Raw genomic sequence first — 24,933 nt, forward strand, 5'->3', positions numbered from 1 at the left:
ATTATTATTATTATTATTATTATCATTATTATTATTATTATTATTATTATTATTATTATTATTATTATTATTATTATTATTATTATTCGCGAAATAGTCTTCAAATTAATATCATTGGAGTTCCTGTATCTTTAATAATTTACTCGCGCCACGCGCTCATTAATTACACTGAACAACAAATTTTAAGTGAAAATGTGTAAATTGCACAATATTGAGTTTTTTTAAGTTCATGTCAGTATAAAATGATAAAATATCATCATAATCAAAAATAGTTACCTAGCTCTAGTTTCTTTTTAGTAATCTATATCTTTGTATCAAGAACTCACTAAATAATTATTCTTTCGTGTTCCAGGATTCATTCAAAACAATAAATTTTAAGTGAATATTTACTTGAATTGTCCTGTATGTTTGGCATTGATATATTGTAGTTCTATGCACAAGTACAAATGTATAATATTAAGTGGAACATGAAAATAATATTACATGAATGAAAATACTTTGTAGGCCTACTTTGTACCAGAATTAAATCACAAAGGAAAAGATATATATATTAACTGGTCACAAATATATACAAACGATCACAAATTTTAAATGTCCTTATGTATATAAAATTAAATTTTTTGTTCAGAGATAAATTAATCAGAAGATGAACGTTTTCGCTTGGCTTGGCACTTTTACACATACTCGGGAGCAACCCTTATGACAGTTCAGCAGTAATCTGCTAAAATAGTAGGGCTCCACTTTTTTTGCATATATCTTCTCAAGTGTGGAAATATCTTGATGAAATCGCTCACATGTTCAAGTGATGAACATCACCACAATCCTTGGGGAAGAAGTCAAGATGAGTATAGAGGAAGTGCATTTTCAATGACATGTTGCAACCAAGTTTTTCATAGCATGCCAACATGTTATCCACAATATCCTTGTAATTTATTGCTCGGTTGTTGTCCAACAACTGTAAACAGGCTTTCTTAAAACATTCCCATGCACCATTTTCATCACCTTGTATGATTCCATCAAAAGTATGGTCTCTGAAAAGCTCTGAAATCTGTGAACCAACAAAGTTGCCCTCTTTAATTTTGGCATCATTTAAGTAAGGACATTTTTGCCTTAAGTACTTAAACGCGTCACCTTGTTCATTCCCTTCACAAAATTTTTCATGAGACCCAACTTGATATGCAAGGGCGGGAGCAGAACCTTTTTGAGGTCTAGTAGAGGTTCACTCTGAACGTTCTTTATACCGGTTGAAGAGATTTACTGGTAGGTCAGTCATGTTTACTGTAACGAGATGCACTAGCTCTGCTATCCCATTCACAATAAAGCAACAGTATTTCGTATATCCTAACTGCATACCTAATAGCAATGCAATCACTTTCAGGTCACCACAAATCTGCCATTGAGAGTCATTACACTTAATGGCTTATAGTAAAAGTTTCGTGTTTTGGTATGACTCTTTCATATGCACAGCGTGCCCAACTGGAAGTTTATATCCAAACTATTAAACACAAGTAAGACTAGGAACAAATAAAAATCATTGTTACAAGTTATTATGACTTTAACAAATCGTTATAATGGTTTATTTCAAAATTAAAACATAAAAATTCGTACAAATTATTTTTGAAGTGTTAGTGAAATCAGAATAGTGTCAGTGAAATGTTTCATAGTTCCAGTGCAGTGAGTGAATAGGTAGCGAAATGAGTATAGTGCTGAAAGGTACTTGTGCAAGTATAAACACATCATATATACTCGTGGATTTAAGTTCGAAATTAGGGTTAAGATATAAATTAGATTTACTTTAATTAATTATGTTATTGTGCTTCATTTAATTTAGGATGCTTCTTATTAATATTATTATATATATTGCTATTATTATTTTATTATTAATATTATGAATTGTAATTTATTATTATTGTATATACCCATTTGCAGTGTGAATAAATACATACATACAAAATTAGCTCACTGTAGTGAAGCAGTGTAAAATGAAAACTAGAGTTAATTTTTAATTTCCTTTGTGATTTTCGTGATAAGCACAACAGAATTGATAGGAAATGGCTATTTTAATTAATTTTACATTTTCATTGTTATACAGTGTTATCATCAAGCTAAGAACACTTGTGACTTATGACACTATTAAAACATGCATGGAATTCTATTTTCCGTCGAAATTAGGCTCTTTTGTTAGAAATAATGATTACAATCTCAAAATTTATTCGAAAACTAAAGAAACGCCATCTTTTTCGATAAAAATTCAAGTAATGTGTAATAATATTAAATACCACTTTACTCGAAAACGTCAACGACATATCATTGTTATGACATTATAACACAAAAATAAGTGACAAGGGATTTATAGGATTCCTGTAATTACGTAAAATGTTTATGCTTTCGGTTGGGGTTGTTGTGATATTTAGATTTTTAAGTAATTGGTTCTTTTTTATAATAATTGTGAATATAATTAATAGTGAAATAAATGTAATGAAATATAGGTGTTGTATTATTAATTATTATTTTTCTTCATTTCCTCATTGAATATACACCATATATATCTGCATAAGTGTTTACAATGGAATTACTGTGTTTTATCTGAATCAGTTTGCTAGAGAACAGTTGTGTGGGTCTATGGTAAGAAAAATAACCAATACAATTTTATTCATACAAGAGAATTGACACAATATCAATACAAGAGTTTAATCCGTTGCTAAGCAAGTGACGTCAGAATAGTGTGACGTACTTATTCATCGCCATTGCTAAGCAAGTGACGTCAGATGTTGACATTTTAGTAACATTTAATTCATTTGACTCTAGAGCAGTCATGTCAGCTGATGCCCATAGGCGCAAGTGAGCGCTGTAGAGCTCAGGAGAGCCTGAGCGCTTTATAGCGGAAAGGAGAGAGACAGACGAGTGAGGTAGTATATGCCGCTTGGTCGAGCTATATACAGGGATGGCCAGCACTAGTTCAGTGGATAAAGGGAAGAGAACTTATTAAAACTGTATCCATGCTAATTTTTAGATTTGTCTGAGAAATATGAGTGCATTATAAGAATGTAAGTTTTAATTATTTTAATATTCATTTTTCACAAGTTTCCTTTCCTATTCAAAAGGAATATTTTCTCAACTTTCTTACGGAAAAGTGAAATTTCAGACATGTTTATTTAGTAGCGTTACAAGTACTGAACTAATGTTTTTGTAAATCTAATATATCGTAAGTACGTATTACTGAAGATAGTGTATTGCAAATTTTGAAAATATTCGCATGGAAAATGTTTGTAAGGAAATTAATTAACAAAGCAACGACTGTTACATCATAAGCAAAAGATATGTGCCCATGTGTTGGTAAAACGTCAGCTCTATAGCTTCAGCAGAATTCGAGAAAATAATTTAATATTCTGATGATATGAAATTTCGCACCAATATAACTTTAAAGTTAAGATAAGAGGTTTGTTAAGTAATATTAGTTACAGTTAAAACATGTATCTACGTAACTTTTTTCTCTGTACTACAATACTGTTTTGATTAGTTTATTGATTACGTTTATAAGACTGAAGATATCACCAATATCAATTCCAACTTATTATGTCATACTCAATCTCTTCCTTCGGGATATTATTTTCTTTATAAATAACGTGTTTCATTCACTTAGTACAGTATAGTCGTACTATTATGGAATTTATGTGACTATTCCTCCTTACCTCTTTATTACTTTATTAACGTTTAAAACACAACTGCAATATTAACAAATTGGTGTTAGTGCTTTTGTTTTACAGACAATATCTATAATATCAAACAGAAGGAAGCCATATAAAAATAACGACATAAAATTTCACGTTCCGTTTGAAGTTTGTGCACCACTATTTTCTTAATTCAACAGGCTGCTTATTCATATACAGTACATAATCCTTCCTCCTCCCATAACTAGCGCTCGATGCCAGCGCACGACGTCAAGGTCAGAAAAATTCGCTTGCTTTGACATCACTGCTCTAGAGCATGAACGTTTCTAGTTAAGAACAGTTCTTTCTTATACATAAACTATTAAGTTCCGTCTGTAACTTATCCAACATTAGTGTATTAAAATACAAAATATTGTCCAATATATTATAAGTGGAGACGAGAATTTCATACACTATAAAATTACAAAATATGCATGCATTCATGCACATCAAAGTATGAAATATGCACGAACAAGGGAAAAATACATTAAAATATGCACTTTAATTTTTGTCCCAAATATTATTTCACTTTTATTTATTTATTAATTTTTTATTTTTTTGCACAGTTAACAACCGAACAACATTTCTAAATTGGTTTCTGCGTGGTTCCTGCGCTTGTAAGTCAATATATTTTTGTAGATAGAGAATGACCTCTCTTCATCGCAAGAAGTTACGGGTTTAAACTTGAACATATTGTGACAGTGTCAGGTCAAATTCTTCATTCAAGTTTTCGCCACAAATAATCTTCACTCGACAAAAGAATCCGTCGTCCGGGTTAGCATTTATGACCCTGTCCAGTTTTTCGCCGCTACACCCACTTTCCCACGGGCATAACTGAGAGGTCTTTGGAATTCTTTGCTGATTCTTTCCTTTTTTAGCATTCTTGCAATATGTGAAGCAGATGCTACATACTGGTCGACTTGAAATTTTTTAGTACATTTCGTCTGAAATTATAACAGATCTTATGGTTACCTAGAAACGATTTAAAAACGGACATCGTAATTTAATTAATTATTTTAAAGAAATTTTGTAATTTTTTACGAAGAACAACTGCCATATAAAATATTCGGAAACTGAATAGCATTGCTTAACTCTTTTTCTGCAACAATCGCAAAATACGACATCCCCATCTGATCTAAAAAATCCTTTCCTTTAATCCACTATGCAAAGAGTACACTTTTGGAATTTTTAATTGGAAGTATATTAGAACCAATTAACACACGCAAACAGAATAAACAAACACATTAACCACTTACACAGTTTAGCGAATGATTTCAATTTTAGAAGAATGTAAATTGTTACTAGTGACGGAAAAGGAAGAAAATTTTCAAAATTTACAACCTCCCTGAAAGACTGTGTTTTTGACCTAAACTATTTGTCGGCAGTTTCCTTGAACTCTCTATATTTCCTCTCTACTATTCTCAAAATATCCAACGTAATAAATCCATTTATGATGTATAGAGGGTTCTCGGTAAAGTGTTGTAAAAGCGAACTTCCGTCCAGCAAAAGGTCCTCTAACATCTTATTGTGAAAATCTTAACATTTTATTTCATTTTTCTGTTATTTAGTTTTTTTCTTCTTCATTCTTGATTCTTGAAGCTAAAATAAGGTACATACAAATCGAGAAACTGAGGTGTCCACTCAAAACCATTAAAACATGCATTTAAACTGAATATAATATTATATGCATTATTAAGCTAAAAATTGCTTAAATATGCACTACACATGTTTTTATCCCCAAAAGGTCAAAACATGCAAATATGCACGGAAAAAGTACACATATTTGGAACCGGAAAGTAATGAAATTGATATGTACTAGGTTTGAGCTATGTCCTATGTTCCTATAAAAACACCCATTTTCATGGAATTCTCGTCTCTAATTATAACAGGACGAACGTTTTCGACTTAAAAGTCATCTTCAGGTCGAATAGAATCACTTAAGAACAGAATGTTATGGCAGTGTATAGTATTTTACATTTTGCATATTGGATATGTATGTTTTATGCATCTTAAAATTATGTATCGTGAGCAGCTTATAGATATGTGTATATGTTTAAGAACTAATAAAATTGAAATTAAACATTAAAACATTAAAATTATAATGATGATGCAATTGGACATTTTAAATATACATACGTGCAAAAGCGAAAAGGACATATATATATATATATATATATATATATATATATATATATATATACACATACATATACATATATATATGCAGATGAACAATAATAAAATAGAAAATTGAAATAAAAAATTGAAATATAAGTGCGTTCCCATAAGTAAAATATGCTACATCAGGCCTGGGCCTGACTCGATGGAGGTACTCCACACCACCACTTAACTCCTCACTCCACCTTCCCTGGCTAAGACAGTAATGTTTTGATGCGGTACCGGTTCATTGGTACAAGTAGACAGGACAGTCAGTGACAGATTGTATCAGGCAGGCATCACAGTTTTTACTAACTTTCGGCTTCTAAAATCCATCACTGATGCACAGTGCTTTACTCTATCTTTGTTTATAAGGCGGTGTAAGCGAAAAGGACATGGGCGTGGGTTCCACCGTTGTTTTCATTTCTCCTCTTATGCCCAGGCTTGTGCTACATGATTACATGTCTACATCATATGCTTATGCATTAACCGGAGCTTGTAACACAAACGAATAATAATAATAATAATAATAATAATAATAATAATAATAATAATAAAGAAGTAAATCCCCAGTGGGGCAAGGCCTCCTGCTTGGGCAGGGGTGGTTCAAGTCTTGACCATCAGAAGAGCCGACCTGATGGTCTATTTACATTCCTAGTCCTTTGTCCACAATTTCACTAGCACTGGTTGTTGCTCCCGCACAAAGTTGGTTGACTGCGTCCTTCCACCGTGTACTTTGGCGTCCTATTCTGGTCCACAGTCCTCCTAACTGCAACCTGAACTCGTCCCCCCCCATCTGGTTATCGATCGTCCACGGTTTCTCCAGCCAATTCTTGGATCCCACAGTGTCGCCGTGTGTGCCCATCTGGTAGGATGCATTCGTACCACGTGTCCTCCCCAACGCCATTTCGTCCTATTAGCGAGTGTGACCACGTCCTCTACGCCGCTTCGTCGCCGTACTTCTTCGTTTCTGATTCTGTCCTTCAGGCTTATTCCGAGTATTTTCCTTTCCATTTTTCTTTGGCATCTTCCTAATTTTAATGCCTGTTTCTTGGCGAGTGACCAGGATTGCGCCCCATATAGAAGTACAGGTGCAATGCAGCTGTTGAAGATCTGCCTCTTGTTCTGCAATTTCTGGCTCATGTCCATTAGGATGAAGGATAGACTCCAAAACTTTCTCCATGCCGATGCTGTTCGTCTATCAGTTTCTTTATCCATGCTGTTCTGAAATGATATAGTCTGGCCAAGGTAAATGTATTGCGTGACAAATTCGATGTTCGCATTGTTGACGATCATCTGCCCTTCTGCGTCATTTGTCAGTACTTTGGTTTTGCTGGTGTTGATTTTTAGGCCTACTCCCATGCTTTCTTCGCACAATTCGTTCAGCATTTCTTCCAATCACAAACGAATTAGTGACGTGAAAATGTTCCTAAATGTTTGTGCCAACGGAAGAATGTAGCAGGTAGAAAGGTTAACCACGCAGTACTGATCGTTTATGCTTTATGTCACAATATTTTGTATTTTAATCAGTTGATGATGTTGGATCGTTACAGACGAAACTCAAATAGTTCATGTATATTATTTACTAACTTATCTAAAAAAATAATGTCAAAAAAGGTATTTCTTAGTTGGAGCAGTGAATCGGTTCTCTGCTGCAATTTTTTTCTTATTTCAACCGCTTGTTTCATAATTTGTTTAAAATCTAGTATGATGTCTATTCTTGCTGAAAATTATTGCGCCCATGTGCAACGACACATCGCTCTCGTCATCTGTACTTAGTAGTCATTTTACATTTCAGAATGCACTTTCTATTTATTTTCGCGCTTGATTTGGCCGTATCAAACAGCTTACCCCATAACTATCTCTACAAACACTGTTTATTGTTACAGCGAAATAAATGTTTAATTAAACGTAATATCGTATCAGTAAACAAAATTAATGTTTGATTAAGAGCCCACTAATCAATGCTGCTTACTTTGTGACATTGGCGCCTAGAATTTTGAAGGACACAAAGAAATCGTCTTTTATGAAAGGACACCAGGTTCCAAAGTCCGTCTTATCCTCTTTTGGATTTAATAAATTGTGCTGGCGATGCGACGATTTCCCATTCTTACCTTCTATCATGAATGGTGCAGTGGCGCATTGCATGCTGAAGAAAGTCACCGCGAAGACCACACCGCTCATGATGACCATGGCTGCTGCGAAGAGAATGTAGAGAGAACCTCTCTGGGATCGAAGCTCTGTCCTGCACGCGCAAGTCTCTAGATCTGCTCCCGTCTTGCGGTTAACAGCTGCGACAGAAGCAAACAATGCACCAACCATTCAAGCGAACTAATCGAAAAGGTCGATTCAGTCAGACAGTGAGTTTAATGAACAGAGTGACCGATAGATGGCGCACGAAAAAAATTAATTTCTGGGGAAGTAGTGTGCAGTACAGCAATCGAGAAGATCTGCTCTGAAAATATTGTCCCCCCCCCCCAAGGCTAAAAATGAAATGACGTCCTTGTTTTTGAGACTACTAATATTGATTTTTCTCACAGGAAATACGTACAGAATTCAAATAATGCATAAATACATTTAGGAATTAATTGAATTTGCTATCCAGGTTCGAAAAATTGCATATTGCAAACTATGATTCACTTGAAAGTAAGAAGCAGAAAGATTTAAGTTTATTTGTCAATCTGGTTGGTGTAGCGCTTGCCTTCTATGCCCAAGGTTGCGGGTTCGATCTCGGGCCAGGTCGATGGCATTTAAGTGTGCTTAAATGCGACATACTCATGTCAGTAGATTTACTGGCATGTAAAAGAACTCCTGCGGGACAAAATTCCGGCACATACGGCGACGCTGATATAATCTCTGCACTTGCGAGCGTCGTTAAATAAAACATAACATTTAACATTTAAGTTTATTCTCAATTTCTCGTACTTACAACTTTGTCTGATTAACTGGATGTAAAATTCTTGTAATTTTCTAAAATGAAATTAATAAGAACCGTAAACAGTTATTGTAAATGGCATAAAAATATCAAATAAACTACGTAATATCATTTCTCTGCTGTGTTATCGTAATATATGAACTCCGCAAACTTTTAACTTGCTAGCCGCTTGAGCGCTACTGCCACACCAGCTATCAAACGTAAGCATATTTTATACGTATGGAGTTGCGCGACTGTATGTATTGGACATTAGACTGTGGTTTCACCAATAATTTCGATACATATAACAATGGCATAAGGCACCTACCGAATATGGTTCCAAACATTTAATAATTCCTATGTCCGAAACTAGAAAAAGATTCTTAGGGCAGACTGTGAAACACTGCGTATTGTTTAATAACTTGCTTGTTTTTAAGCAAGTCTTTTTTGAAACACTGAAAGCAGTCTAAAGATTGTTCTGCAATTGGAATGTTTAATTTCCAAATATCTTTTCAACTTATAAGATTTTAAACTTTCATTTGCTAATATTTCACCGCAAACAACACTTTGCGCATTGGGATAAAATCACACTTTCTTCCCGAACACAAAAACCGAAACTCAGCTAGCCGATGTCTCCCACCCCCCCCCCGCTTGATCTTCAATTTTTCCGGTGAAGTTAAAGTATTGTATTACTTTCAACGATGGCAGTACAAGTTAACAACTCCTCATCAATAGGATTCACTGAAACTGTATTAAATGCGTTGAGAGGAACGATATTATTCTTTCTAATAAGTTAACAAATTTATCAATGTTTATAAGTAATGAGAAAACCTAACTGGAGCACAAATCAATGAATCATGCATAGTAACACACGTTAAACAGATTCACTAAACGCTGAAGTAACACGTAACTCAAACTGCCAAACCCCTATCAACAGAGACTTCTCTATTACTGCTAACTGTTCGTAAAAATAAATTTATGGTGTCGATTCTTTGTGAATTGGTCTCCAGCCGCTCTGAATAAGACCGCGGTTTATGCAGCTAAGTTTTCTTACTTGGAAAAGATGAGTGAAACATTACCTACTTATTGGCTTTTAAGGAACCCGGAGGTTCATTGCCGTCCTCGCATAAGCCCGCCATTGGTCCCTATCCTGAGCAAGTTTAATCCAGTCTCTGCCATCATATCCCACTTCCCTCAAATTCATTTTAATATTATCCCCCCATCTACGTCTCGCCCTCCCCAAAGGTCTTTTTCACTCCGGCCTCCCAACTAAATATACAAAAATATTCTTTGTTCTTAACTTCTATGATAAATTGTCTAGCTTTCATTAATCAGGTAATCTTGTCGTACTTTAATTTTTATTGTAATTGTAATTTTAAATTTAATATTAATTGTAATTTTATTCTTCATATTATAGTTGTAATCCCCTGGTAGAGGGACAGAGAAGGCCTGATGGCCTTATCTCTACCAGGTTAAATAAATAAATACTAATACTAACTAACACTCTATATGCATTTCTGGATTCGCCCATACGTGCTACATGCCCTGCCCATCTCAAACGTCTGGATTTAATGTTCCTACTTATGTCAGGTGAAGAACACAATGCCTGCAGTTCTGTGTTGCGTAACTTTCTCCATTCTCCTGTAACTTCATCCTTCTTAGCCCCAAATATTTTCCTAAGCAGCTTATTCTCAAACACCCTTAAACTTTGTTCCTCTCTCAAAGTGAGAGTCCAAGTTTCACAACCATAAAGAACAACCGGTAATATAACTGTTTTATAAATTCTAACTTTCAGGTTTTTTGACAACAGACTGGATGATAAAAGCTTCTCAACCGAATAATAATAGGCATTTCCCATATTTATTCTGCGTTTAATTTCCTCCCATGTATCATTTATATTTGTTACTGTTGCTCCCAGGTATTTGATAAATTTCCAATTTTTATATTTCCAGTTTGAAACATTATTGTTATAAATATAGTAGACATCTGAAGAAAATGTTATATTTTCAGAAATGAACTTATAAATTATTTTCAAATTCAAGCAGTAGACTTGTTTATGAATATGTTTTGAAATCAAAATATGGTGACCAGCGACCCACTTGAAAGCGTTTCGGGATCCGTCGGTCGTGACTCATCAGTTGAATACCACTGGCATAGGTTACTATTTTTTTCACAAATACACGGGTGCCAGAAAGATAACTTTACGAATGTGTATCATACAATATTTTTTTTACGATTGTACAAATTTACATTATATAAATATTTAAAGTTGTGGAAGTTATGAGATCACGATTCCATGGCGTCTAAATCTTAAAACCATTAAGAAATTGGAATTACATAACATTTATTCATGATTACTATTTCATGGCTCTCTATACCGGCAAAGCGGTTGAGAAAAGTTGAGTACTACAGATGTAACTTGGAATAATAATGGCTAAAATGTAAATATGAATGTTAAATTTGTTAGAATTTGTGTTACGTGTAATATTTACGTCTTGAAAGATCGAGGTAATGCATTAATTTCTTACTGAATGAAGTTTGTACATTGAATATTGCATTTTATTTAGCAATGCGTAAAGTGATTACTTACTTATTACGTACTAGTGATTTAAAGACTCACTTTACGCACTGATAACAGTAGATAACATGAAACTTTACTCACTATCGTAGAAAAAATATGTTTTCCTACCTATTAAAAATTTAATGAATATTGTGATAATGTGTATAATTTAAAAGAACAAATGTACACTTCATATTAAATAGTTTGTAAACAGAACCCTTTATATCCAATACATTTAATTCTTTGTAACACTTTGTTCTTGTGGCAATCCTTTAAAAATAGAAATTTGTAGCAATAAACTACTTTAATAATTTATTAAATTTATAGCATAAATTAAAATGTATCCTATAGGATACTTACTCAATTTAAGAATTAAGTCTAGCAACATTTACCATGCTAATTTCTTTACGGAGAAATAGGCTACATTTGCCTCATTCTTCACATACCTGCTGCCTGCTTAAGTGCTCAACAAAACCAGTCACTTTCCGGGAAACTCTTCATTCCTACAATCAAAATATTACAAGGCCTTTGAATCGGATCCGCCTCATTAAATTCAAAACGTTGTCTCTCAATGCTAGAAATAAAAAATTAAAAACACGTAATATTAACAAAATAAGAATAGTTATTTTTAGACTGTATAATTTTAAAATAAGTCACAATGGGCAAAACAGGCAGTTTATACCCCATAAAGTCCATTCTAAACGTTCATACTTTATATAAACCGTGAATATATTTAAGTATGCGAATCTAGTCTTTCAGGTAAAGCTTCCTGTAAAGCAGATTTGAATAATTTCGAGGGAACAATTTTTCTCTCGAAATTATATTTAAGTAGTTTCTGTTTATTTCCATAGACAAAATATGCATTTTGGCTAAAATTCAAGGTCTAGTTATAATACATCCTATACGTCAGAGCAGCTAACAAGGGAACCGCCCCAAGTCACCGTGTGCTTGAATTTGATGAAAATGTATATTTAAGCTAATTTTCGTTCGTTAAGAAACGTGGTGATAGTAGTTCGTGGAAAGAATTCTGCTCCACACAAACATCACAGAATCCATGGAGTGTAATATATAAAATTTGCCGCAAACCCGAAAATTTCAATCGTACACTTACGACTGTTAAAACTGATGATGGTTATACGATCAATGCACAAGAAACTGCTACCCATCTGATTAACAACTTCTTCCCTGATGACACGCAGGATTTAAATTTTCATAAACATGTACGGTATCTTACTGAACTAACTCCGCGTACAGAAGATGAACGAGAGTTCACGTACGAAGAAGTGAATAGTGTCATCAACAAACTAGATGACAAGAAAGCCCCGGTATTAGATGCACTGTCAGCAAACATAGTTAAGAATGTTCATAATTGTTGTCCTAACTTGTTTGTAAATATTTTTAATAAGTGTTTGGAACTGCACATATTTCCTGACCATTGGAAAATTGCTGCTGTAAGAATAATTTCAAAACCACATTGCATTGACAAACTAACAGCTAGTGCCTTTCGACCAATCTGCCTACTACCTGTGATGGGAAAAGTCTTTGAAAAGTTGATCATTGACAGGATTATGTATCATATGCATTCAAATAATCTTTTAAATACAAACCAGTATGGATTCATCCCCCAAAAATCCACAGAAGATGCCGTGCTTAATGTGGTTAACTGGGCTAAAGAGGTATTGGCAAACAAACAGATCGGACTACTAATATCTCTGGATATCAAAGGTGCTTTTGATAATGCCTGGTGGCCCATGATTTTGTTGCAACTTAAGAGAAAAGAATGTCCCAGAAACTTATACAAGCTAATCAAAAATTATTTCTGTAATCGCAAAGCACAACTTACATTAGGACTGAAGACTGTATCTAAACATATTACCAAAGGTTGTCCTCAAGGCTCAGTCTGTAGTCCCGGACTCTGGGTAATCCTGTATGATGGTTTGTTGCAAATAGATTTGCCAGTAAACTGCAACATTATTGCATATGCGGATGATGCTCTCATATTAATAAAGGGCGAAGATATACAAACCATAACAGAAAAAGCTAATTCAACTTCGAAGATCATTTCGAAATGGGGTAATAACAACAAACTTCACTTTAATCCTCACAAAACAACGGCCATGTTAGTCACTAAGAAAAAGAATGTGGATGTCCCGTTAATAAAGTTTAACAGCGAATACACTCAAACAGTGAGTCACTTCACTTACCTAGGTGTTGTAATTGATAGTCGTATGCTATTCAGACTACACTTTGATAATCTGGCTAAGAAAGCCAGTAAATTTCATTCATCACTAGTTAGGGCTGCTAAACCAACTTGGGGACTAAACTCTGATATTTTACGTATTATTTATCATGGAGCATTTGAACCTTCAATACTCTACTGTACTTCTGCTCTTCGAAACATTCTAGATAAAAAATGGGCTCAGAAAAAATTACTACAGATTCAACGTGGATTCATTTTACGTATCACACAGGCTTTTCGAACTATCTCAACAGATGCAGCTCTAATTATAGCAGGCATAGCACCACTCTATTTAACTGCCATTGCAAGAACTGAGCTCCTTAGTTATAAACAGGGTAAATTATTTCTTGACGAAGGTGTTCAATACGAAATTGAACAAAGAGCTAATTTTCTCTCATTGGGTCATCCAAGAAATCATCTCCATCCTGTTGTAAATTCAAGATGCCTTTGCAAGCACGATGTGTATATATACACAGATGGTTCTCGAACACAGGGAGAAGATGGCAAGAACTTTGTAGGTTGTGCTTTTACCGCTTTTAATAATGGTACAGAAATATTTTATTCTAAATATCGATTAGCACCAGTATGCAGTGTGTACCAAGCTGAACTATTTGCCATACTTCAAGCAATAAGATGGAGTACTATCAACAAAACGAACTCCTGCATACTGTCTGATTCACAAGCAGCACTTCTGTCAGTTAGAAACAATAGGAATCTTCACCCCATTGCTTTGGATATAAGGTCTGAATTTAAACATCACAATAATCACATATGCCTATCCTGAGTTAGAGGACACACAGGTATTGTAGGCAATGAACGAGCAGACGAACTTGCAAAAGAAGCTACTTCCGCAGACATACCCTATTCATACATAAAGTGCCCAATCTCATGTATCAAATGTAAAATGAAAGAACATATTACTTCTAATTGGAATTCACACTGGTCTGCAAGTGATAAAGGTTCAGTCACCAAAAACCTATTTTTTCCTCAGGTATATGATCGACTGAAATGCAAAATTTACTCTCCAAACTTTATTAGTACACAATTTATATCAGGTCATGGTAAATTTGGAGCTTATTTTGAACGATTCAAAATTAAGACTGGAGAAGAATCGATGTGCTCGTGTGGAGATATTCAGTCGGTTGAACATCTACTGTTTGAATGTCCTATATTTTACATGCAAAGACAATACCTTACTGTCCATGCTCTAAACTGTAAAATAACCTATGTGCAACCAATATGCACTGTTTTTCAAAAGCACTGTTGCTACAAACGTTTCGTCAAATTCATACATCTTATATATTCAAGGTTATAATTTCATCTTTATCATCATGATAATCCAAAACATGTATTAGACTAGATGGTCTGTTAAGGTCTCACGTCAGTCCAACTCTTAGCAGGGCGACCAACAAATTTTCTTTCACGAGGAGCGTACTGCAGGATTTGTTTCGGTATCAGTGTTCTATCCATCCTTTTGAAATGATTAACATATTGTAATATTGATTCGACTTTGAGTTATTTCAGGATATCATTATTTCTTTCGTGGTTCCATTTTGTGTCTCATGAAGTCCATCTCGGCAGCTATTAAAACTGTCGGGCATGAGTTCTTTTTAACTGCGATTCGTGTATAACTCTAAATAAATGATGGTTTTAAAATTGTATTTATTATGCATTATGTTTTTATAAATTTGGTAAATTATTTTGTATATCAAAGTCATGTGTAAGTGATAATGAATGTCCAAGGTATTTAATATTGTTCATCCTTTCCAATTATCTGTTACTGACGTACATCTTGCTGTGTATATATATATATATATATATATATATATATATATATATATATATATATATATATGTATCTGTGTGTGAGTGTATGTATGTATCTGTGTGTGAGTGTATGTATGTATGTATGCATGTATGTATGCATGTGTATATTTATAAATATATGTCTACATGTTGTTATATTATGTCTACAAATGTACATATTTTAGCGAAATGTCTTAATATGATCTACAAGTTCAACATGTCTATTCATGTTAAATTCTCTAGGTATTTCGATTATAATTTCAAGCCTTCAATCAAATTAATGTTTATTCACCGTATGTATCTATATGTTATGTCTCTACATACGTAAGTATGCATGTATGTATGTATGTATGTATGTATGTATGTATGTATGTATGTATGTATGTATGTATGTATCTATGTATGTATGTATGTATGTATGTATGTATGTATGTATGTATGTATGTATGTATGTATGTATGTGTGTGTATGTGTGTATATTAGCTAAGTGTCATAATATTATCTATAAATGCAACATGCTATTCATGTTAAATTCTCTATGTTTTTCGACTGTAATTTCAAGGCATTAATCTAATTAATTTATATATGTTACACTCTTACAAGTGTATATTTATTGTATGGTAGTCTGTACATTTCAATTTGTTATGATTAGTTTAAAATATAACCCTAATATACTATATGTAAAATAGGGTTTATAAATATGGAATAAATACTACTACTACTAGTAGTTCGTTTCGTTTTTTTCTCTCGTTTACGAAATATAATAGCTTGAAAATCGTTGCTACTTACACCGTTTCTTGAACGCACTAGAATCCTCATAGTTCCGCGACACCGTATCACTGTTCGCACATTAGTGCTCTAGTCTATTTTCTTTTTCTCTTAACTCATATTAATACAGTACTCTTGCTGAAATGCAAATTCAATTTGAATTTAAAATATGTATTAACTTTGTAACTCACTTTAAATATGATAGTGTGGATTCGAAATGAAGTTGTCGGAAAAAAGAACCATTGAACAGTATAAACATTTTATATAGGATGGGTTTTTGACACTCTTCTGTAACATATCCACACTATTTCTAACATGCAACATTGTTGCAAGAACGTTATCAAACTTCTTTCGTACATGTTTCTCCGTCACATATCTACACCTCTGCCACACCTATATTAGCATGTCTTTGAGGACAAATGAATGAAACTGGTGATACACAAAGTAATGTAATGTCATTATGAAGTCCCTATCGTGGAATGTGTCTCGAGTGTTTTCCCAGATAATTTTTTGTCTGAAATACTCTTCTAGCCTTCGAATTACAATTTTATATTGTCTAAAAAAATACACGTCCAAGGGTTGCACAAATTTTGTAGTTTTTGGAGAGATAATTTGTGTTTTTGATTGTCCTACCACGTGAAATATTGTCAGTGGTCAGTAAATACAGTATCATCCATGTGATCACTCGAGGAATCCAGAAGTTGTAGTGCGTCTTTTTTAACATTCAGGAGAAATACATCTCTTAATCATCTTCTCACATGATTTTTTGTCAGTTTACCGGAACTTCTTGCATCAACCTCGACATTAAATGACTTATCTTTGTCTACGCGTTGTTTTATTTTAGGTCCAAATTTCCCTTTCGGTTCTTGAAAGCATAATATGTACAGTCGTGTTCCTAGACTTCCAGCTGCATACCTATGGATTTGGACGGTGCTCGAATGATAGATGCCGGTGGATATTTTTAGAGAAAAAATGACTAAAGAATTAATGCGAGAGCTGTGATATGGTGTCACGGAACTGTGAGAATCCGAGTGAGCGCAAGAAACGGCATAGGTAGCAACGATTTTCAAGTCAATATATTTCTTAAACGAGGAAAAAGCGAAACGAACAACTACTCCACGTTTTTTAACGAATGACAATTACCTTAAATACGCATTTTCATTAACTTCAAGCACCATGACCTGGGACGGTTCTCTTGTAAGATGGGTAAAGAGATGATTCTGACATATTCGTGGACACAAAATAATGTTGAAGAGTTAGGCCTGTGGAAAATAAGTTGTAATTCATTGTTACGATTATGTCCAATAACAGCACTAATACTGATACGAATTGAAGAGGACAGGAAAAGAACGTGCTTCGTCCACTTTTTTTAAAAAATGAGTTATGCATGCTATGAGATGCAGGATTCCATGTAGTTTAAAGTTATTAATCGACCAATGTGATAATGTGAATAGTCGAAGTGCTACAAGAGATTTTAGATTTGGCGTACAGGGAAAGAACGTGCTAAGTCCTCTCACTACAGGGAAATAATGTGCTCTGTCCACTGTTTCTGTGATTTAATTTTTAGTTTCCTTACGGATTGGCATGCATGTTATAGCAGGAAGAAGGGAATTGGAGTAAAAATAATATTCCATTGTTTTTCATTATTGTTATAATGAGAAAATTCGTTCTTGCTGCATAAACTTTATGTACAAGTATAAATATTTTTAGTTTGAGAAATTCAGTTTAGAGGTATAAGTGTTGTAAATTTGTCACTTAAATTTTAATATTATTATTAAATATTATATTATTGAATGTAGAGTACTTCATCTGAGGATGAACTCAGAGACCTTCGACTTGTAACAGTGTTAAGAAAAAGAAAGTACGAGGGAGAATGACTGCAGTCATGAAGAAATTAAGGGTTCAATCACATGAAGTAGGAGAATACTGCAACTGTTAGTTAAAGTGTTTCGAGGAAGTAAGTGCTGAAGAAAGATCAAGTATTATAAGGCAATTTAATGATTTAGAAGACTGGAATCAACAATCATTACATATGACTGGGGTCATTACAATAATTCCAGTTTATCGAAAGCAATCAGTCATTACAGCAATGGAAGGACCAATAAATTGAATCTCCCAGAAGAACTATCAGTGAAAAAGATGTATGAAATGTTCAAGAAGAAATACCAAAATTTAATAATTTCATATGAAATATACAGAATAATGTTCAACACCAAATTCAATATAGCATTTGGATATTCAAGGAGTGATACATGCATGTGATAAGTACACAGCTGAGATGGAATTGCTGAATGCAAGACTGACTGAAAATAATTTAGATGGCAACATGAAGAAAGAAGTTTTGGAATAAATTAATAAGATCACCAGTAACAACAAGGTCCATAAACTCAAAGTTGAAATATTTTATACCAGAAAGAGGAATGCTCGTTTAAGAAGTCGGAAGTTTGAAGAAACAGAAGCAATTTTCATGGACTACAAAAAAATGTATGCTTACCGTACATTAGTATCAATGATGTCTATTAGTATTACAGAAGGCAATTATCTGTTTACTCTTTCAATATTCATCAAATTTCAGATGAAACTTCAGTGTTTTATAGTTGTACTGAAGATAATGGTAGAAAAGGAGCCAATGAAGTCGTATCCTTTTTAAATCACTTTGTGACAGGAATAATGGACAACAAAGCGGATATCTTGAAAATTTTTGTGATTCATGTTCAGGCCAGAGCAAGAATTATATTGTTCTGAAGTATCTTAATTATCTTGTGAACGAATTGAAACTTATGTACAGAATGAAACATTCGTTTATGGAATGTAATAAAATATAGGACTAACTGATACAAAAGCAGTAGCAGAACTTCCAATGGGTTGGGTGCGGATCATGGTATAAGCTCGAAGTAAACCTACGCCTTTTGAAAATGTTATGTTATGTTATGTTTTATTTAACGACGCTCGCAACTGCAGAGGTTATATCAGCGTCGCCGGATGTGCCGGAATTTTGTCCCGCAGGAGTTCTTTTACATGCCAGTAAATCTACTGACATGAGCCTGTCGCATTTAAGCACACTTAAATGCCATCGACCTGGCCCGGGATCGAACCCGCAACCTTGGGCATAGAAGGCCAGCGCTATACCAACTCGCCAACCAGGTCGACACGCCTTTTGATGTTGTGGTGTTCAATCAAGATACGATGGGAAGTTGGGAGTCATTTCTGCAGAAGAAATATTTGAGGAAATATTCATTTCTTACAAGGCCCATCAGAGGGGTAATCATACAAAAGAACACCCTCACCTCATTCAATATCGTGATGTGTGTAATGGAACTAGGATTTCATCGGTGGTGAGAGCTTCACTGCGATTTCGAGAGCAGCAATCTGAAGAATACCCATGTCCTGCTTACAGAGGCAAAACACAAATTATTTTGAATAATTTATTTTATATCTGCTAATAATTTAAATATCGGTAACATTACTTCTAACAAAGAAACTTCTCTGGTAATATCGAAGGAAAAGTATTAGGACCTCCAGATTTTGAAGGAATTTCGTGGACACAAAGATAGAGTGTTTTACACAAACCTTCCACACTAGACTGGGCTGTGCATTTTGGGACAAAAGTGATTTTTATTGTTATTAGGTCCTGTGCAGTTTGGAACAAAGGGATCATTGTTATTATTATTATTATTATTATTAATAATATTAATATTATTATTATTATTATTAGGCTCTGTGCATTTTGAGTCAAAAGTGAGCATTATTATTATTATTATTATTATTATTATTATTATTATTATTATTATTAATATTATTATTATTATTATTATTATTATTATTATTATTAGGCTTTGTGCATTTTGGTACAAAAGTGATTTTTATTATTATTAGTTCATGTGTATTTTGAGCCAAAAGTGATCTTTATTATTATTATTATACCTTGTGTGATTTGGGACAGAATTGATCTTGTTTTATTCTTATGAGGCCCTGCGCATTTTGTGACAAAAGTGATCTTTATTATTATTATTATTATTATTATTATTATTATTATTATTATTATTATTAGGCTTTGTGCATTTTGGGACAAAAGTGATTTTTATTATTATTAGTTCATGTGTATTTTGAGCCAAAAGTGATCTTTATTATTATTATTATACCTTGTGTGATTTGGGACAGAATTGATCTTGTTTTATTCTCATAAGGCCCTGCGCATTTTGTGACAAAAGTGATCTTTATTATTATTATTATTATTATTATCATTATTATTATTATTATTATTATTATTATTATTCCCCACTCCATTTCATTACAGAAAAAGTTAAAAAAGGAAAGAGAAAATGTTTAACGTTACGTTATCATTTAAAGGTTTGTCAATCCCGTGATTTTGAAATTCTGAATTCAAAATTTCTATACACACAATACGCACAAACACACATACAAACACGTTTCCGGAAGAAAACAGCTTTACTTGTAATATTTTATCTAAAATTAATTCCTCCGTACATAAGAAGCACGTTTTTTCCCTGTAACTTATGACATTACTTTACGTAAATGTCAATAAAACTACAATTTTAAAAAATAAGGATGCAAACTTAAATTCAAATTCATTCAGATAACCTGTTCTTTCATACTGACTTAAGTGTTCATTAATATCTCCGTTAGTATCCATGGAATTTGGTTTCAAACTTTGAAATTGCTCTCCTGAAAAATTTGATAAAGTGGACAAAGCACGTTCTTTTCCTGTGCTCTTCAATTGTTACAATAAGCTATTTCTCTAGCAAGCTGCCCGCGTGTTGAAAATCCAACTTACAAGTTCTGTCAACAATAACAGTGAGCACAACAAATACACGATCGTGCAAAAAGTAATTTAAATAGTACTTGTCTTAACAATATGATTTGTAATTTAAAAAGAACGTTAAATGAAGAATAGCATTTACATTTATCGTCTTACCGCCTTGATTACTTCTTGTAATTAGGGATGGGAGGTTCTTTGATAATAACCGGTTATCCGTTAACCGGTTATTTGAAAATAACTTAACCTGAAGGAGATTAATTGATCAAAAATAACCGGTTAGCTTTTTTTTTAAACTTTGAAATTCGTCAAATTAGTCAGGAAAACAAAATAAGAGGTTATTGCCAATACACATCAAAGAAAAATGTACAGTCAACTGCAAACCCAACCACAGGATAGTTAAAAGGATTTTATTAGATGGTCAAGAACATCAACGACGTATCTGAAAAAATGCAACAAATTGGCCTAATAAGGTTATGAAATTTCAGTTTATATAAGTTATCTAATTACATCACTATTTATTTATTTATTTATTTATTTATTATTTTAGTAGGTTATTTTACGACGCTATATCAACATCTCAGGTTATTTAGCGTCTGAATGAGATGAAGGTGATAATGCCGGTGAAATGAGTCCGGGGTCCAGCACCGAAAGTTACCCAGCATTTGCTCATATTGTGTTGAGGGAAACCCCCGGAAAAAACCTCAACCAGGTAACTTGCCCCAACCGGGAATCGAACCCGGACCACCTGGTTTCGCTGCTAGACGTGCTAACCGTTACTCCACAGGTGTGGACTACTTTACTAACATTAGGCTTATAATGATGGGTGGAACTGTACCTTAACATTAAAAATAAATAGCACTACAAATAATTGCACATAAATTGCTGTATTTCTCTATAATATCGGAAATATATTATATGTAGTCCAATGTGCATATTAATAAGTTGAAAATATAAATGTATTGACAATAATCATAATTATTACCTTACCTGAATTTCAACATAATCAGCTTCATGAGAACTACATGAAGTTCTTTTAGATCTCTTAGTTTGTCCATTTTCCTTTAACTTTAAGCACGATAGATGTTTACAAAGAAGTAGATTTTTTAAAATCAGTTGTTCCTCCACCTCTTTTGTAATTTTTTCCATATAAATTACAAACACATGTATTATTTGTCTTCTTCGTAAAAAAAATTCCACACAACACTTTTCTTAGAGAACATTTTCACAGTGAACGTATATTTATGTACAATAAAATAATTTATTAAGTAGTTTCAACTATCAGACCTGACGGTAAGAAAGCCACGTACCGTCTATCTTAATTAGAAGGAAGTTAATAAAAAAAAAGGAGATAGGACATCGTTTTAAATCACGGCTCATTTGAAATGTTCCAGTAATCCGCGTTTTTTTATATCAGCCAATCAGACAAGTGAAAATTGTCCGCCGTTTGAAATGCTGCAATATCCGCACAATCAAAGAAAGTAAGCGATTATGATAGGCATAGATTGACAGTTGAAGTGGAGTCCATAGTCCTTGGATCCATGGACTCTGCTGGAGTCGAAATTATTTTGCCATCTATGGACATATTAAATAACTAAAGCAACATCTCATGCTCCAACTAGGAATGACACAAGAGAACAATTTGTTGATGGGAATCAGACAATGTATTTTAAAAAATAACCGATCACAGTCTAATATATACAGTCGCGAAGCTTGGGATGATTTTTTGCATTTCTCGCGATAGTTGCTAGCCGCTTGGAGCGCTGTGAGTACTAGGAACAATAGACTGTGCCATTGCCATCGTGATCTAATACAGGCCGTAAGGCAGACCATGTGACTCCCTTAACCGATCACGAAGGATGCGTTTCAACCGTATAAATTAGTTGGAATGCATAAAGAGTAACATATATTTCTTTCAAATGTAGTGTAATTGCATTAATAAAATTTAAAACAATGATTATGAGACATTTCAAACATAATTCACTTGAGAGTTAAGGTGTAACATTATTTATGGTGTGAAAATTACGTTGTTTGTATGTGTAATACCTACCTTTATTTCGATTAAATATTGCGAAATTCTTGTACATTCATTTATGCACTATTCAATAATTTTCAGTTGCACCGCACGGTTATTTAGGTATGCTGAAATTATAGGTTATGTTTACTGTACCAGTTGCCCCTTTCTGTCTAATTTTAGTGGTCTCCAATGCCCTGCCATTGCATATGTACCGGTATATTATGTCGTATGAAAATTATAGGTTATGTTTACTATATTTAACTTATAGTCCTATATTCGCAAGTATACATTATAATTAAACATACTGTCATGTATGATAACCCTCACATTCAATTTGTCTGTATTTTAATACTACAATTGGGACTGAATTACTGTATTCTTTACAACCTAAGAAACGAAATAACATAATTGTATGTACACTAATTTCATAGGAGTGGTATAGTAAATTTTCTGTCTACAATTAAGGAAGGTAAATGTGATAAATTAAAATCGCAATGTAAATTCTTATTTATTAAACCTCAATAGCTTCAATTCTTAACTTAAAATGTTGATGCGAACAGATTATATTAACATGTAAAATTCTCTTCACATTAAAATACCACAGTTTTATAATTATTTCTGCAACATATTATGCAGCAAGAAGTACACGAAACTTATGGACACATTACACTAAATAAAACTTAGCAATGATACGTAATAAAGTTATAATATAATATTCCATTGAGCTCCATACACTGAAATAGAAAACTCGAACATACATTATGGCGGTCCAGGTCGAAAAGGCATTGACTGTGCCGTATTTCGCATTGTTGTGAAAAGTTGCGTAAACTGTGAAATGTTTGTTATCGGTTGTAATAACTGTAAATGACTAAAATACAATAATTTGAATAATAATATGAGGCAAGGAGACGTTTGTTGGACTATAAATTGTAAGAAAAAGAGGTCAGAGTTATCCTTCTTCCGAAAGATCCAGGAAGGTGAGTTTATAAAATATAATATATACTTTATGAAAATAATATATAAACCTTATGTATTTCGTATTTCAATAGTGGAAGGAAGGTGTTAATATTTTCAAAAGAACACGATATCGAAAGTACAATACATTTTATCGTCTGCTGGGGAAAGAGTCTGTGATGTGGCGATAGTAGCGATCCTGGTGGTTAGCAACTATCTATGGATGCATATTTCAACTTCTATGTTTGCATATTTAGTAAGTATTGAGCTTCGTGACTGTATATACTAGACTGTGTAACCGATAGTTCGGTTATTGATAAAAATAACCGTTTATCAGGTTAAACCGGCAAGCAAAAATAACCGGTAATTAACCGGTTAACCTAATGAAAATAACCGGTTATTTTTGCCCATCCCTACATGTAATTTAACATTAACAGCTACTGAATTGAATTAGAATTACAATATTATCTTGTTGTCGTCTGTGAATAACCTCTATCTGTATAATTTGAAAGGGAAATTAAAAAAAAAAAAAGTACACTTAAATTATCGTCTTATTGCATCTGAATGTCCACAGTAGCTTTTAAGGGACAAACAGTAATGATTTGGAAATCATCTACTCGCAGTATTTGCCACTGCCTTGTTTCTGCTGTTGTGGTATTTGTACTTACAGATTCCCATGCTACGTCCTCCCGTAGAACCCAGAGTTCTGTTGTGGTGTTCTGCAGTTTATTTGTAGTGATAGCAGTGGCGCTAGTTATGTGGGTTTAAGGTCCTTCACTGGGGAAGTTTGAAGGTTTTTCCCCGGAGACAAATTAAAGACAATCGCGTTACATTCATCGTTAAAGGATAAGTTTTTATTTACGCACTATTGTGAAAAGGTTAACACGTTTGCAGTTTTATCGTGTCAGCTGATTCTGAGGTATAATACTTGTCCTTGTACAGCTCAGCCTTTCTTTATCGATTTATGTTTGTCATGCTTCCTATTCCTATGTCTGTATGTTAGAAAATACTTATTTAAAAGTGGTGTGGAT

At 33.5% G+C, this 24,933-nt stretch overlaps 1 protein-coding gene across 6 annotated transcripts in view; it reads right to left on the reverse strand.

The window, feature by feature from the left end:
• The window catches only part of LOC138713489 (peptidoglycan recognition protein 1-like), a 38,354-nt gene extending 13,630 nt beyond the window's left edge, over positions 1-24,724 (reverse strand). Inside the window, exons 1-4 of one of the 6 annotated variants that reach the window (XM_069845648.1) lie at positions 24,571-24,721; positions 17,298-17,416; positions 11,788-11,844; positions 7,982-8,158 (exon numbers count right to left, since the gene is read on the reverse strand). In XM_069845648.1, the coding sequence (XP_069701749.1) occupies positions 7,982-8,060 (79 nt within the window). In that variant the 5' untranslated portion in view covers positions 8,061-8,158; positions 11,788-11,844; positions 17,298-17,416; positions 24,571-24,721. Of the gene's footprint in view, positions 1-7,981; positions 8,159-11,787; positions 11,864-17,297; positions 17,417-19,441; positions 19,481-24,570 lie in introns of those variants that run through there. The other 5 variants (XM_069845647.1, XM_069845652.1, XM_069845649.1 and 2 more) reach the window with 5 other exon arrangements.
• Positions 24,725-24,933: the final 209 nt, after the last annotated feature.

Source organism: Periplaneta americana, chromosome 14 (assembly GCF_040183065.1).
Source record: "Periplaneta americana isolate PAMFEO1 chromosome 14, P.americana_PAMFEO1_priV1, whole genome shotgun sequence".
Taxonomy (NCBI): Eukaryota; Metazoa; Arthropoda; class Insecta; order Blattodea; family Blattidae; genus Periplaneta; species Periplaneta americana.